The 16,592-nt window shown below is 43.6% G+C and overlaps 1 protein-coding gene across 7 annotated transcripts in view; it reads right to left on the minus strand.

The window, feature by feature from the left end:
- The window catches only part of LOC140898622 (solute carrier family 2, facilitated glucose transporter member 11-like), a 30,934-nt gene that overhangs the window by 5,215 nt on the left and 9,127 nt on the right, over positions 1-16,592 (minus strand). For all 7 annotated transcript variants that reach the window (XM_073312702.1, XM_073312704.1, XM_073312697.1 and 4 more), the window contains 6 exons: positions 12,405-12,529; positions 9,735-9,864; positions 8,193-8,341; positions 2,733-2,920; positions 1,619-1,729; positions 1,408-1,509 (listed from right to left, as the gene is read on the minus strand). In XM_073312702.1, the coding sequence (XP_073168803.1) occupies positions 1,408-1,509; positions 1,619-1,729; positions 2,733-2,920; positions 8,193-8,341; positions 9,735-9,864; positions 12,405-12,529 (805 nt within the window). The remainder of the gene's footprint in view (positions 1-1,407; positions 1,510-1,618; positions 1,730-2,732; positions 2,921-8,192; positions 8,342-9,734; positions 9,865-12,404; positions 12,530-16,592) is intronic.

The following is a 16,592-nucleotide window of genomic DNA, read 5'->3' on the forward strand; positions in this document are numbered from 1 at the left end:
GTTTTTTCTCCTGCTGATAATAGCTCATCTTAACTAATTAGCCTCTCACAGTTTGTATGGCAACTTCCAACTGATCTTTGTGTGTGTGTGTGTGTGTAATATATATTTACTATATGTTCCATTCTATGTATCCGATGAAGTGGGCTGTAGCCTATGAAAACTTATGCTTTAATAAATTTGTTCGTCTCTAAGGTGCCACGAGTACTCCTGTTCTTTTTGTATTATTACTAGTTTAACTTTAATATAGTTTTATCACTGTTTAGCCTCCCACAGTGGAGCCCTATAATCCCATGGGCAGTCTATTATCTAAGTGTCATTAAACACATAAGTAATGTGTACAAACTTTCTAGGCCCGAATAATGAAATAACATTTATTTACATTAAAAACACAAAGGTTAGTATGATGGTGAAGCAGCACACTTATCAGAGGCATATGAATGAATTTAGCTGTATAAAACCAATTTTGTGTTGCATGTATTTTTGATAGCCTCCAATCTTCCCTTCCTTGCTAGTGTTCTATCTTTATAGGGGCAGAATTAAGGCAGTATAAGTACCTTAGCTGTGAACTTCCATACTTACAAGTATCTTAGTTTCTTGTAAATTTAAACATAAATGTGATTTGGTTGGCTTTTTAGTATTTCTTTCTATAACTACAATATTTGTACAGGACATTTACAGTTAAGTGACTGAAATGGAGTCTCAAACTTAACTTTTTCTTTAGGTAGTATTTTATCTGGGGATTATTATTAATTTAAAGTTAGAAAGTATATTTTGTCATTATTTAATCCTACCAGCATTAGACACAGAGCTCCAGAATTTAGACTCAGGACCAAATCTTGTATGATAGCATTGTGATGTTGTTTGCAAATACGCTATTAGGTGCCAGAAACAAATTCAGAACTCTTGGGAATCCTGTAGTCAGTGCAATCAGAGGTTATTGGCTGTTAATCAATGTAATTCAGAACAAGGATAATCTGTATGAAATAGCAACTTCACAGCTGTAAATTTAATGTTTTCTGAAGGACTGCTATAGAGTAATAAGATGTCAGGACCCCATGAGCTTTTGGCCAATATTTCAAAAGTGACTAGTGATTTTGCATTCCTCGGTTTTTGAGTGCCCAATTTGAAACACCTAAGAAAGTCCTGATCTTCAAAGAGGAGGAACAGAGTTCTTTCTGAAAATTGGGCACCTTTAGCGATTTTTCAGTGCTTAAGTTGAGACACAACAATTTTTTTAAAAGTTTGGTCATGACCTACATTATTGTTTAAACTGTGCAACTCTTGCTCCTTCTCTGACTGCCAAGAGAGGATGTTCTCCAACGTTAAAAGCTCTGCTGCTCTATAATCTCACAAATTTTCAGACAAACAGTATTGCATTTCATGGTCCACATGAGTGCTTCTTAATACCTGATACGTCAGGGAGAATGTTAACACTATGCACCAAAAGCTCATCAGGGTGTATCCTCCAATGATGAGCAGTCTTCTGCCCATGTAGTCAATCAGCAAACCCTGTGGACGGAATATCACTTTCTCAGTTAACACTGATGCCACATTCCCCCATCTCTCTTTTTCTATAATAAAAACAACAGGTATGGTAGAAGTAGAATTTATCACTTACGCAAGTGAGGGCTGTAAGGCATTCACAAGCTCCTGTGCCCAGAGTAACGTATGGAATTTTTTCTGCAGGGATCCCAGCTTGTTTAAAAATGTAACTTGCATAGAAGTAAATCTGCAAGAAAATATCAACAGAGCTGTGCCAATGTGCTTGAGCAGTGAAATCATCAGTAACAGGAAGAATTGGGCTCATACACTAAGCAGCCTTTGAGTAAATTGCATCCTAAATTTACTCAAATTTACTAACCATTACTAAATTAGCATTACTAAAACCATGAAAACAAAAAGGGAAATCTATAATTCAATCTCTCGGTAAATTTACTGCTAACAAAAACAAATCTGAGAGTCTGAACATTATCTTGTGAACAATATAAGAAAGAGTTTGCCTGAGCTATGATACATTCTAGTGTGTGTGAAAGATCACACAAAGTGTGCAGCCTGCACTTCCACACACAGTTGGAGCGAGACCAGGGCTAAGGCACATTAGTTCAGAGACCTAGTGGGAGCCCTGCTTATTCTGCAATCTGAACTCCAACCCTGCTTCAAGAGGCAAATGGGTTCCCCTTACTGTGTTAACCTAGAACTAGAAGTAGACCTCAACTTTAAAAAAAACAAAAACATCCAAAACATAAAACCAAACCCAAAAGTAATTTGTCCAAGGGAAAAAAGAAACAGGAGAGATTCAGTCATGAGAAGTGAAGCAAGATGTAGTAACTTAAGTTTTGCTGTTTATGCAACATGAGAGGGGATGATGGAGCTTTAATCATTTTGTCAAATGCCAATGACATAAAGACAAGCACTAGTAGGGCTCTTGCTCCAGGAAACCTACGTATTATGCTGACTTTGGATAGAGAGAGTTAAAAAACAAAGCAAAACAAACTTCCACTCTATCATCCAAATTTGACATTAATATTTCCTGATATTTTCAGTTGAATGAGGCTTTTCCCTATCGCCATCAGTAAAATAAAGATCCTCTCTCTTCTCCTATACCCTGTGCTCTCCATAGCTCCTATATCAGAGTTCCCTGTTTTTAACGAAGATCAAAGCCAGATGGAAATTAGACAGGCAAAACTTTAAAACAAATTGTTTGGCTTCTGAATAGTGAGGAATTCACTTACAGCATTTATCCCACTGAGCTGCTGGCCCATAGTCATCACAATCACCGTAATGAGCTGCCACTTTACATTGCGATCACCAAATAGTTGCCACGGTTTCTTGGGTTTCTCCCCGTTTAAGGCAAAACGTTCTCTCTTTATATCTTCCATCTCCTCGTGGTAGTGCAAGGGCCCATGAAAACGCTTCAAAGCTAATAAGAAAAAATGACACGATATCTCCGTATGCCTCACCATACTTCCAAAACGACCTTAGACTCTGAAAATCCATCTGTTCTCCTCTGTGAGCTGACCTTTGCAGGGATCTGAGCAGAAACTGTGATTTTTTCAAGGGAAGAGGGGAGACAAGCCATTATTTTATTTTGGCGGGGGGGGGGGCTGTTTGGTGGAGGTTGGTGTCCATTTTTCTTTTTGAATTTTTTTTTTGGGGAGGGGGGAGATGGAGAGAGACTTAATTGAACTATTTACACAAGGAGCATAACCCATATTTTAAAGTGTTTTCCTAATAGAAGCATTAGGCTCCCACATCAATCTGTGAATGAAAAAAAAGGGGGGGAGGGGGAGGTTCTAAACAGCTGAAAGGGAAGTACTGAGTACGTCACATCTCTTGTTATGCCAATTGTTATGTTGTGCCAATGGAATATGTTTAATGGACTAAAATAAAGAGACAGAGACATTTTCCTGTGTGAGCTCTTTTGAGAATGTAGTGCTTGTCTGGTTTCACCCACACAGTTGTAATTGAGACATTTAGTGCACTGGAGGAGGTTGTGATAGGCATGTGTAGGATCCATGGATCTTGAAAGGTGTGTTGTATGCAGTGTTGATCATGGCAGCAGTGGAGGTATGTCTGCACATTTTGCATCTGTTGTTCTGGCAAAGTCTGGTGATGCTTTGAGTTGGTGTGTCCTGGTCTGTGGGAAGCTTGCTTCTGATGTTGAGCTGGGGAGGTTGGGGGCTTGTTTGAAGGCCAGAAATGGGGGTTCAGGAAAGGCTTCTTTCATGATGAGGTCCCCATCAAGTATGGGTCGTAGTTGTTTGACGATTCCCTGTATGGGTTCCAGCAAGAGGTGGTAGGTGACTACTGGGGTGTGTGGTCAGAGGGGGTTTTATTTCTATATTGAAGCAGGTTCTCTCGGGATATTCAGGTGGCCTGTTCCATAACGTGATCTACTTCTTTGGTGGAGTGTCTTTGTTTAGTGAAGGTAGTTTTAAGTGTGTTCAGGTGTATATCCCAGACTTTCTCCACAGAGCATATTCTCAAATCCAGAGGTCTTCATTTGATCCCAGAACAGGAACAAAAGGCTGATGGAATGTAATCCTTTGTTCCTTGCTGTTCTTTTATCAGTTTAAACTGAAGATCCAGATCCAGATCAGGCTATGTCTACACTACACAGCTTTTAGCAACATAGCTGTATCACTACAGCTGTGCCACTAAAAGTCACGCAGTGTAGCCGCTGTTTGTCGGCTCTCCTGGTGACAAAAAATCTTCCACCCTCAACGAGCGGCATTTGCGTTTTGCCTTCAACATTGGTTCTCCACTTGTAAGGTTACTCCCTTCTCTTCATATGCCAATATATATATATATGCCTGTATCTGTAATTTTCACTCCTTCCATCTAAAGAAGTGGGTTTTTTACCCATGAAAGCTTATGCCCAAATAAATTTGTTAGTCTTTAAGGTGCCACCACTATCCTCATTGTTTTTGTGTCAAGTTTGTGTTATGATGCGTGGACTTCACCTGCACTTTCATGGGACACTTGGCACCTGTTGCATTAGGACTCCTTCATTACTTTTTGGAATTTGAACAACAAGGAGAATAGGTTTCAGAGTAGCAACCGTGTTAGTCTGTATCCGCAAAAAGAACAGGAGTACTTGTAGCACCTTAGAGACTAACAAATTTATTTGAGCATAAGCTTTCGTCGGCTACAGCCCACTTCATCAGATGCATAGAATGGAACATATAGTAAGAAGATATATATATAGTGTGACAGGGTTGGGCCAGATGGCTATAGGAGAGTAATAGAAGGCAGATATATTAGCCCCAGGCTAAGTAGGCCCCTTTTCCCTGGGTAAGGTAACAGGGAAGGGTCCAGAACAATCAGGAACCTTCTGGAGACAATTAAGACAGACTGATTAGAACACCTGCAGCCAATCAAGAAGCTGCTAGAATCAATTAAGGAAGGCTAATCAGGGCTCCTGGGTTTTAAAAAGGAGCTCACTTCAGTTTGTGGTGTGCATGTGAGGAGCTGGGAGCAAGAGGCACTAGGAGCTGAGAGTGAGACCGCGGACTGTTGGAGGACTGAGGTGTACAAGCATTATCAGACACCAGGAGGAAGGTCCTGTGCTGAGGATAAAGAAGGTGTTGGGAGGAGGCCATGGGGAAGTAGCCCAGAGAGTTGTAGCTGTCGCACAGCTGTTCCAGGAGGCACTCTAGACAGCTGCATTCCACAGGGCCCTGGGCTGGAACCCGGAGTAGAGGGAGGGCCCAGGTTCCCCCCAAATCCTCCCAACTCCTGGTCAGACACAGGAGGAGTGGACCTGGGCTGTGGGTTCAGAAAAAACGGCCAAGCTGAGGGCTGCTGTGAAGCTGCAAGGCGAGCAAATCCACCAATAAGCGCAAGACCCACCAAGGTAGAGCAGGAATTTAGTCACGAGAGATAGATAGATAGATAGATAAGATACACTTACATACAGAGAACATGAAAAGGTAGAGTAAGAGGCTAATTAATTAAGGTGAGCTATTATTAGCAGGAGAAAAAACACTTTTGTGGTGATAATCAAGATGGTCCATTTAGACAGTTGACAAGAAGGTGTGAGGATACTTAACATGGGGAAATAGATTCAATATGTGTAATGACCCAGCCACTCCCAGTCTCTATTCAAACCCAAGTTAATGGTATCTAGTTTGCATATTAATTCAAGCTCAGCAGTTTCAAAGCCCAATGCCAACTCTGTCCACATATTTATTCAAGTGACACCATCATAGGACCTAATCAGATTAGCCACTCCATCAGGGGCTTGTTCACCTGCACATCTACCAATGTGATATGTGCCAGGAATGCCCCTCTGCCATGTACATTGGCCAAACTGGATAGTCTCTACGCAAAATAATAAAGGGACACAAATCTGACATCAGGAATCATAACATTCAAAAACCGGTAGGAGAACACTTCAGCCTCTCTGGCCACTCGGTAACAGATTTAAAGGTGGCAATTTTGCAACAGAAAAGCTTCAGAAACAGAGTCCAACGAGAAACTGCTGAGCTTAAATTAATATGCAAACTAGATACCATTAACTTGGGTTTGAATAGAGACTGGGAGTGTCTGGGTCATTACACATATTGAATCTATTTCCCCATGTCAAGTATCCTCACACCTTCTTGTCAACTGTCTAAATGGGCCATCTTGATTATCACTACAAAAGTTTTTTTCTCCTGCTGATAATAGCTCATCTTAATTAGCCTCTTATTCTACCTTTTCATGTTCTCTGTATATATGTGTGTGTGTGTATATATATATATCTTCTTACTATATGTTTCATTCTATGCATCCGATGAAGTGAGCTGTAGCCCACGAAAGCTTATGCTCTAATAAATTTGTTCGTCTCTAAGGTGCCACACGTACTCCTGTTCTTTTTAAGGAGAATAGGGTACTTCCTACTTGAAAAGAGCTATGGCTAATAATTCTGAGACCCCATATTTCTCTCACACATAAGATGTCAACAGAAAAAATGGTATTTAAAAGGTAACCAAGACTGGAGGTGTAATGGAATGCCAAAATGGATCATACCGTTCAGCCACTATGTGACACAGTGTGTAAAATATCTTATTTAAGCTAACCTCAGCCATACCTGGCAGAGCATTAAAGGATCTTATAATGAATACATCTGGTGTGTATCTTGCTCAGAAGAAAGCTCTGTGACCAGTCCATATCTGGGCCAGGAGCACCACATGGTTTTCCAGATGATAAACATCCAAACAGTTTAAAACTGGAGGCTTTGCTTCAACCCGCTATCACATTCCTTTTCTTTTCTTGGGATGGCCAAAAGAAGCAACCAGCTCTCAAGAATTAATTTCCCCCATATTAACTCTTATAGCAATAGACAAGCCCCCCCATGGTTTTTTTTGGTTTGTGGAATGACCATTTCTTAAAGTTTATAAAAATCCACATTTGGCTGAATAGGAAGTAACAGGCCATATTGGTGATCATGCTTGCAGTAAATCCTGAGTGTTCTTGAAGTACTACAAACCCCAAAAATTTAAAAACCATTAGACTAGCCCAAAATCATAAGACTTTGAAGTATATATTGTGGGTTGTGGTCTGTCTTTTGAATTTCTAATTCCCCATGCTCACCCCCATTATGTGGGTGTGCCAACTCCCCAAATAATTGAATACGGTGATTTTGTCACCTGCTGCAAGAGCTCTCACTGGCAGCCTGATGGCACAGAGATCCAAATTCTTCCTAAACCCAAACATTCAAATTAATTAATTCTGTGATCTATACATCTGCCCACTTACCCCAGCCTGCAATTATTCACCCTCCCACCTCTTCTCCTCCTGCAGCTCTTGCAGTTCTTCACTCCCGTCTCTCAGGAGAGGGGTTGGCAGCTGGGGTATGGTCCTCTTCTCCCCCTATCCAGGCCTAACGGGGCAGCTCGAGAGGTCCTTTACCCTCTCTCCAGGATGGGAGGGAGAGGAACAGGGAGCAGAATGACCCATTATTCACAGTGGGAGAGAGAGGAGGAGAAAGCGGAGCTGTTGTGAACTGCTTAGCTCTTTCTGCTCCTCCCTCCCCTCAAGTGGTAATGGCATAAGTTGCTCCCTCCCCTAACCCAAAATGTCTTCTGGGCTCCTGAGGCAAGGGGAGAGCTCTGCCTGCTTCCTGCAGCAGCTCTGATTGGCTGCTCCTCCCCAGGAAGCAGGCAGGCGGGGAAGACAGACAGACAAACGGATTTTCCCCCAGGCCAGCTGAAATGCAAAGGATTGCTTCTCAGATCATCACAGACAGGCTCCAGCCAATTCCCACCTGGAAGAGTTGGCAACACCAGTCCTGCCATGAACCCATTTCTTTTGATGGCCTGTCCGACAGACACCTCCTGCCTCTCCTTCCTGCCAGTTCCTAACCCCTTGCCACGGCAATGCTCAACCCCTCGCCCAGGCAGTGCCCAACCCCTCCTGCAAGGGACAGTGGTCAGGATATAGGCCCAAAGAAACTAGCACGGAGCTCAGAGGGAAATGACCTATAGCCAGGGGGATTTGAGCAGGTAGATGAGGTCAGGTGAGCCAGCAGTGTCAAGGCTATGAGCCTGCTGGGAAAGGAACATGAGCTATCGGGTTTTAGGATTCTCTTGAGAGAAGGAAGGGAGATGGGACTTGTACAGGGGAGATGAAGAGAAGAGAGAGGCGCGATCTATGTTAATCTTGTGGTTTCCTAGGGACAGGAGGAGAGAATAAGTGCTGTAACTTACCCTTGGTGCATTTCGTCTCATCCCCTCTGTCAATAAGAAGATACCTGGGACTTTCAGGAAACCAAGGGAGAAAGAATAGTTGGGCTAATGCTGGGAAACAGCTGCTGGAGAGCAAGAAAGGCCAATATTTTTCTCCACCAAGTAATTCCCTGAGTGAAAAACAAAAAGAAAAGTAAGTATCTGCTAGTGGCCTTTCAGTGCTCTGCTAGAAATGAGATGCTGATCCTATCAAAAATAGTCTAGTTCCTAGGTGAAAGGTCTCCCTGTTTCAAAAGTCACCCATTTCTTGTCAGTGTCAACAGAGAGGCAAGAGAATTAATGGCATAGGGAGAATTAACTACCTCTTCACCCCTAAACTAGGTACTACCCACTAAGCGTTGGGACACATCAACAGGGGAAACTTGCCCTGCTGTTGTCTATGTTGCACTGTTTCTAAGGACCTCAGCCTCCAGGACCTGCCAAGCCAGGACCTGCCAATAATGTGAAATTAAATTTAGAACAAGTAAAAACATGAGGAATTCATTCAGCTTATGCCTGGGACCTGCATCATGATGTATTTTGGGCAATGTAAACTTGTTAAAAATGCAATGGGATTTAAAATATTAATAGCTGCTTTAAAAATGTTAACAGACTAAGCTAGAAGGACAAATTCTTAAAAGTGGCCCCCTTACCCTTGTGATCCTTTTAACTGTGTAGTATTGGTATAGGAAAGCACTGATGGCACTTCATACCTACAGTGGTCAGTGGGGGAAGAGGAGGTCAAGAGTTGGGGATAAGGTAAAGGAAAGGAGACTTCAGAAGGTTCTGGGTACTAGAAGGGAGAAGCAGCAGACATTGTGCTATTATGCAGAGTACCGGATCCAGCAGAGGCTGATATGACCGCTGGAAGCCTTTGGTAAACTTAATGAAATAAATTTTTAATTTTATTATCCTCAGATCAGGTTCTGTGTCCCTACGCTCTGTTTGTCAGAAGTTGGGAATAGGTGACAAGGGATAGATCACTTGATGATTACCTGTTCTGTTCATTCCCTTTGGGGCATCTGGCATTGGCCACTGTAGGAAGACAGGATACCGGGCTAGATGGACCTTTGGTCTGACCCAGTATGGCCGCTCTTATGTTCTAACATGCAGGTCCTGCTGGTTCTATCAGGATGTCATATAAATAAATATTCCTTTACTATCAGTCCCACCCTTTTAAATTGCATGTTTCAGCTCACTTGTATTGTTTTGCGCTAAAGCTCCAGCTAGACACTTGCAGAAATATCATCTCAGCATATAAATGTATCTAATTTACAGCTGTCGCTATGGCTGACTCAGATAAAGAGAGAATGATTCCACATGGATACTCTACAGCTGGATGGATACATGATGTAAGTCACCTAGCAGTTAGCTGATCAATGTGAGTATGGGAGGGATTTTATCCCTTTCCCCCTACAGAGACAGCCACTGGAAGAAGCTGGGTGACTAATGCAGGTGACTACTGAGTTTGGTTACCTTTTAGAAGTTGGTAATTTCAAGGCACTAAAGGACTATATTTCTAACCTTAGACCAATTATTTGTCCTGTCAGAATTCCTCCAGTCAAAAATATGGAACTGCCCATGGCCATAGCACCTCGGAGATGTTTTGGGGCAACCTCCCCTATATAGAGAGGTTGCACACAGATGCCAATACCTATAGATAGAAGAGGAAACATTTTCCTGTTATAAATTAAACCTTATTAGCTTTTGACTTGGTAAATGACATTCTGTATGGACCTGTGTCCAAGGCACTTTGTCCTGTTATCATGTTCTACTTGGCAGTGAGTATCAGGGGAATGTGTTCAGCTTTGACACCCCCTTAGCAGAACATTAGCTTGTGCTGGCTTCTTGACACTTTGTAATTGCCCATTTTAGTTATCCCTAAAACTTCGAAGGGCCTGTGAATCACTTAAAGCATTCTGACCTATTTTACTGTTGAATATGTGGGACCAAATTCTTTGCTGCCAAGACAGTGAGTCATGGAACACACATTAGCGGGAATGTCCCATGATCCCTAGGATGACTTAGTGAGCTGTAGCTCACGAAAGCTTATGCTCAAATAAATTGGTTAGTCTCTAAGGTGCCACAAGTACTCCTTTTCTTTGTGCTACCATGACATGTCTTCCGCAGTAGACTGCAACATATGATGAGGTATTTTGCCTGTCACACTGTTTCCTGTTTGTAGTGTTGTTGTAACTGTGTCGGTTCCAGGATATGAGAGAGACAAGGTGGGTGAATCTTTTATTAGATATCACCTCACCTTGGGCTTGTCTACGCTACAACTTAGGTTTCAGAGTAGCAGCCGTGTTAGTCTGTATTTGCAAAAAGAAAAGGAGGACTTGTGGCACCTTAGAGACTAACCAATTTGTTTGAGCATAAGCTTTCATGAGCTACAGCTCTCTTCATCAGATGCATACTACATCTTAGGTTGATGTAAGTTACGTCGCTCAGGGGTGTGAAAATGACACACACACACCCCCAAGCACTGTAACTGACATCAATTTAAGCACTGTCCACACCGCACTATGTTGGCAGGAAACGCTCTCCCATCCACATAGCTTCCGCCTCTCGTTGAGGTGGCGTAATTATGCCAACAGGAGAGCACTCCCCCATCAGCATAGCATGTCTTCACCTGACGTGCTACAGAGGCACAGCTGCATTGGTGCAGCTGCACTGATGTTGCACAGTAGTGTAGATTAGCCCCTTAACTCTCACACTATTTCCTGACACAAGTGTCTTGCCCTGATCTTGTCTGAGTTTTTCTTCTCCTTGTTCTTCTGCCTCTATGCTACTGCTGCGAGAATCTACCCAGCCTGTTCTATTCCTTTCTCAGCCACCCTTACATCTTCCCTTTCTCCTCACAATCTGTTGCTGATTTTTTTTTTTTGAGCTAGGGATCCCATTGCCAATACTATTGTTTAAATCGTCACTCCCTGTACGTCAGAACAAAAGTGTTTCTTGTCACAGTCCAGGGCAACTGCACCCATATTTCCCCTCTGTGGTTCAGCAATGGCTCCCGCTCTCTGGCTACTGGCTCACCTGGCTGCCACCTCTCTTGGGTGGAAACAGCCTCTCTCCTTTCTAACTGGGATGTCTCCAGGCTGACCAGTTCCTTGCCTGCACTGTGTTATTCCCAGCAGAGACAGACTGCTCCACCAGGCCTGCTTGCTTTCTCTTCAGAGATGGAGGATAGTGTGACTGCCCAGTTAGAGTTATCACACAGCTCTTCGATACACAAGCCTCTTTTATTCTTAAGGTAAAAGGACTACAGAGAAAACTTTTTAAAAACTATAAACGAACCTACATGCATGCTAATAAGCTTACTAGAGATCACCCCAACCCTAACATGGGCTCTGGCAGAAGAAGTTCTTCAACACCCTAGCCAAGGGGTTTCCTTGTAATTCCAGGTTTATCCCAACTTCGGTTCAAAACAAGCACTGAGTTTTACAGGGTCTCAGTAGACCAGTCCTTCCAACTCTTCTGTAAGTATTGGGGCCATCCAGGGACCAGGAGTCCTATGCATTTGCTAGATAGGAAGAAAGCCCTGAGCCTGTTTAAAACCAGGATATTTATCCAAAAACCGTTTCTTTCTTTGTTGGTCCCTGGAGAATCCAGTTTGAAGTAGTACGTGCAAACCTCTCCAGAAAGTGGCTTCAAAGAGGCCAAAGGAATTACACTGGTACCCCCTCCACCTAGAGGAGTTACATACAGTTCCATACATAACATGCATTTTTAATGCAGTGGACCCCAAAGGTGTTAAGTTAAACCTTACTGAATTAGATTTAATTTAGTAAGGTTTAACTTATCTTAAATCCACAAGGTTTGTCCAGGATATTGTCCATCTGACACAGTTCTCTTTGCCATTATTTCCAGTATAATGAGTTCATATTACACCCAGGCCAATACCATAGCAGTAGGGTTGTGGTAGGCACTGGATTTTAATAGAAAAGGGATTACTGGGCAAAAAGTCTAGAAGACTAGAAACAAGATTGTAGTAGTGATATTCTATATTGTTTTAATTTAGTAGCATTTACATTACAATTGTAGGGGAACATCCCTGTCTCCAAGTCTGTAAAGCAACATGTAAATTTACAGCAGTATCTAAAGGATTATCATTAATAATAATTATAATTATATGTTCTAATACCATTCACCATAATTTATTAAAGGCAAGAAGAAGAGAAATGCATTTACCTGTGTTTACGCCAATCAAAAACCTGCCAACCATCAATAACTCAAACAATCCTGTTGGAAAACTGATCCCCATTAAAATGGAGGCCAGTATCGCTATGAAATTGTTCACCAGAAGAGCTCCTTTTCTAAAAGTAAAAATAACAAAGGTCACAGAAACATACTGTTATAAGAAAAATGCCTTACAATAGTACCGAGAAAAGGCTTTGCATTTCAACAATACAGTACTCACTGGAAATTGGGAGACCTGTTGCCTGCCTACTTTATATTTAACAACAGACATGCCTAATAATGTGTGTGTATGTGATCTCACTCATGCACATGGAGTATGTTTCTTTATTTGCATGCAAGGTGCTTATGGAATACCTGTAAAGTATATGAATTCTTTGCAGCATGCAGGACTGGCTCAAAGGACAGGTGATCAGCGTGCCCGCCCTGGGCAGTGTTGTGATAACTGGGGCTATACATTTACTCTCTAATTGTGAGCTCAACTACAAAAATATGTAAAAGTTCATAAGATGTCAAAATACCCTATAATAACAAACGGTGGGAAAAGGTACAAAAAGCAGACAGAAAAACTCAATTAGTCTAAACAGAAAGGCCTACTGATATGGTTTAAGGACTATGCTGAAATCATGCTTGGCAAAAACCGAAGACATGGAACTGAAAATCAATTAACCAAAACTGGTATGTTGGATTTTAGGCCTAATTGGTGTAAAAAAGATAAGGGAAGGGGCTGTTGCACCCATCGGTCCTTTTTGGGTCCTTAAAGAAAGAGACTTTGTGGGGAAAATAAGGAAGAACAGATGGAGGCTACTGGATAGAGCTTCCCATCATTGCTGCCACCCCCACCATCTCCTGGCAGCAGACCTTCTTCATGCTAATCTTGAGGGATGCCCTGACCAGAGAGAGGGACCCAGTTCACATCGCCACTGCTACCAGCTCCAGCTGAATTCCAGCACCCACTGAGATGAGACAGAATCACACTTTAACAGCAGCTCCAGCCCATATCAACTAACCTCTTCTCTTTCCCCAAAGGACAGGTATCACTGTCTTTGATACCATCTAAGACACTGTTAGACAAGGGTTTTTCCCTTCTAAAACTGTCTCCAGCTAAATGGAAAGGGACAAGGGATGTTGTTAAAATGAAACCCTTACTTAATACTTTACATTTCAAATGTTTTAACTGTTTTTCCTTTTTTTCTGTATCTTTAATAAAAGATTAAAGGGATTTTTAATGGTACGTTTGCCATTGTACTAAGCAGACTGAGGTCTCTCTATACCACTCCTGGACCTTGTTTAACACTGTTTAGTGTTGGACAGTGACTGGGTTATGTTAGCACCTTTGGTTAATACAACATTCAGGGAGCACCAACATTCAGGGAGCACCAAATCCCTGGGGATGGGAGAGAAGGGAGCAGATGATGCAGAACCTCCAAACTGGGCCTGGTTCCAGCCCCTGCCTAGCCCTGGGAGAGAGGTATCTGAAAGTCAACTCCAGCTGCTCTCATTTAGTGGGTCTGGCTCCCACCAGCAACTCCTTTGAGTTGACCACACTGGGAAATCAGAGTTCCTGCATTCCCTTCCACACACTGTTCTGCCCCTATTCCCCAGCTCTCCCTGTGCAAAGTGAGCTCATCAGGAGTGTGGCGCAAAATGCCCCTGTGAGTTGGGGTCTGGGCGGAAAGCACGGCTCTGGGACTGCAGTGGACTGGGAGGGAATGGAGTGGGGATGCCAGTGGGGTGGGGCTGGGCCATGTGCTGTTGTGGGGCAGGAGGGATTGTGGCAGCCTGTGTTCCACTGTTATTTATTAAGAGGCTGGACTCTAGGTCCTGGTCCCAGTCCTCCACCAGCCTTGGCCCAGTCATGTTCACAGAAGACTCCTTTCTCAGAACATGGGGCGCTGTTCCTTGCTCTGGTGCCTGCTGCGTCAGCTGCTGCTTTGAAAAACCCAACACAAATAAAGCTTGCCAGTCATCCTGGGCACCACATCCCTGTTGCCCTACTCCTTTTTACCCTCCTCAGACAGGCAGGACAAGAGTGATGTCGTGGTGGGAGTCTGCTATAGACCACCGGACCAGGGGGATGAGGTGGATGAGGCTTTCTTCCGGCAGCTCGCGGAAGCTACTAAATCACACGCCCTGGTTCTCATGGGTGACTTTAATTTTCCTGATATCTGCTGGGAGAGCAATACAGCGGTGCATAGACAATCCAGGAGGTTTTTGGAAAGCGTAGGGGACAATTTCCTGGCGCAAGTGCTAGAGGAGCCAACTAGGGGGGGAGCTTTTCTTGACCTGCTGCTCACAAACCGGGAAGAATTAGTAGGGGAAGCAAAAGTGGATGGGAATGTGGGAGGCAGTGACCATGAGTTGGTTGAGTTCAGGATCCTGACACAGGGAAGAAAGGTAAGCAGCAGGATACGGACCCTGGACTTCAGGAAAGCAGACTTCGACTCCCTCAGGGAAAGGATGGGTAGGATCCCCTGGGGGACTAACATGAAGGGGAAAGGAGTCCAGGAGAGCTGGCTGTATTTCAAGGAATCCCTGTTGAGGTTACAGGGACAAACCATCCCGATGTGTCGAAAGAATAGTAAATATGGCAGGCGACCAGCTTGGCTTAACGGTGAAATCCTAGCGGATCTTAAACATAAAAAAGAAGCTTACAAGAAGTGGAAGGTTGGACATATGACCAGGGAAGAGTATAAAAATATTGCTCGGGCATGTAGGAATGAAATCAGGAGGGCCAAATCGCACCTGGAGCTGCAGCTAGCGAGAGATGTCAAGAGTAACAAGAAGGGTTTCTTCAGGTATGTTAGCAACAAGAAGAAAGCCAAGGAAAGTGTGGGCCCCTTAATGAATGAGGGAGGCAACCTAGTGACAGAGGATGTGGAAAAAGCTAATGTACTCAATGCTTTTTTTGCCTCTGTCTTCATTAACAAGGTCAGCTCCCAGACTGCTGCGCTGGGTATCACAACATGGGGAATAGATGGCCAGCCCTCTGTGGAGAAAGAGGTGGTTAGGGACTATTTAGAAAAGCTGGACGTGCACAAGTCCATGGGGCCGGACAAGTTGCATCCGAGAGTGCTAAAGGAATTGGCGGCTGTGATTGCAGAGCCATTGGCCATTATCTTTGAAAACTCGTGGCGAACGGGGGAAGTCCTGGATGACTGGAAAAAGGCTAATGTGGTGCCAATCTTTAAAAAAGGGAAGATGGAGGATCCTGGGAACTACAGGCCAGTCAGCCTCACCTCAGTCCCCGGAAAAATCATGGAGCAGGTCCTCAAAGAATCAACCGTGAAGCACTTACATGAGAGGAAAGTGATCAGGAACAGTCAGCATGGATTCACCAAGGGAAGGTCATGCCTGACTAATCTAATCGCCTTCTGTGATGAGATTACTGGTTCTGTGGATGAAGGGAAAGCAGTGGATGTATTGTTTCTTGACTTTAGCAAAGCTTTTGACACCGTCTCCCACAGTATTTTTGTCAGCAAGTTAAAGAAGTATGGGCTGGATGAATGCACTATAAGGTGGGTAGAAAATTGGCTAGATAGTCGGGCTCAACGGGTAGTGATCAATGGCTCCATGTCTAGTTGGCAGCCGGTATCAAGTGGAGTGCCCCAGGGGTCGGTCCTGGGGCCGGTTTTGTTCAATATCTTCATAAATGATCTGGAGGATGGTGTGGATTACACTCTCAGCAAATTTGCGGATGATACTAAACTGGGAGGAGTGGTAGATACGCTGGAGGACAGGGATAGGATACAGAGGGACCTAGACAAATTGAAGGATTGGGCCAAAAGAAATCTGATGAGGTTCAATAAGGATAAGTGCAGGGTCCTGCACTTAGGACGGAAGAACCCAATGCACAGCTACAGACTAGGGGCCGAATGGCTAGGCAGCAGTTCTGCGGAAAAGGACCTAGGGGTGGCAGTGGACGAGAAGCTGGATATGAGTCAGCAGTGTGCCCTTGTTGCCAAGAAGGCCAATGGCATTTTGGGATGTATAAGTAGGGGCATAGCGAGCAGATCGAGGGACGTGATCGTCCCCCTCTATTCGACATTGGTGAGGCCTCATCTGGAGTACTGTGTCCAGTTTTGGGCCCCACACTACAAGAAGGATGTGCATAAATTGGAAAGAGTCCAGCGAAGGGCAACAAAAATGATTAGGGGTCTGGAACACATGACTTATGAGGAG

The sequence above is a fragment of the Lepidochelys kempii genome, chromosome 15, assembly GCF_965140265.1.
Source record: "Lepidochelys kempii isolate rLepKem1 chromosome 15, rLepKem1.hap2, whole genome shotgun sequence".
Taxonomy (NCBI): Eukaryota; Metazoa; Chordata; order Testudines; family Cheloniidae; genus Lepidochelys; species Lepidochelys kempii.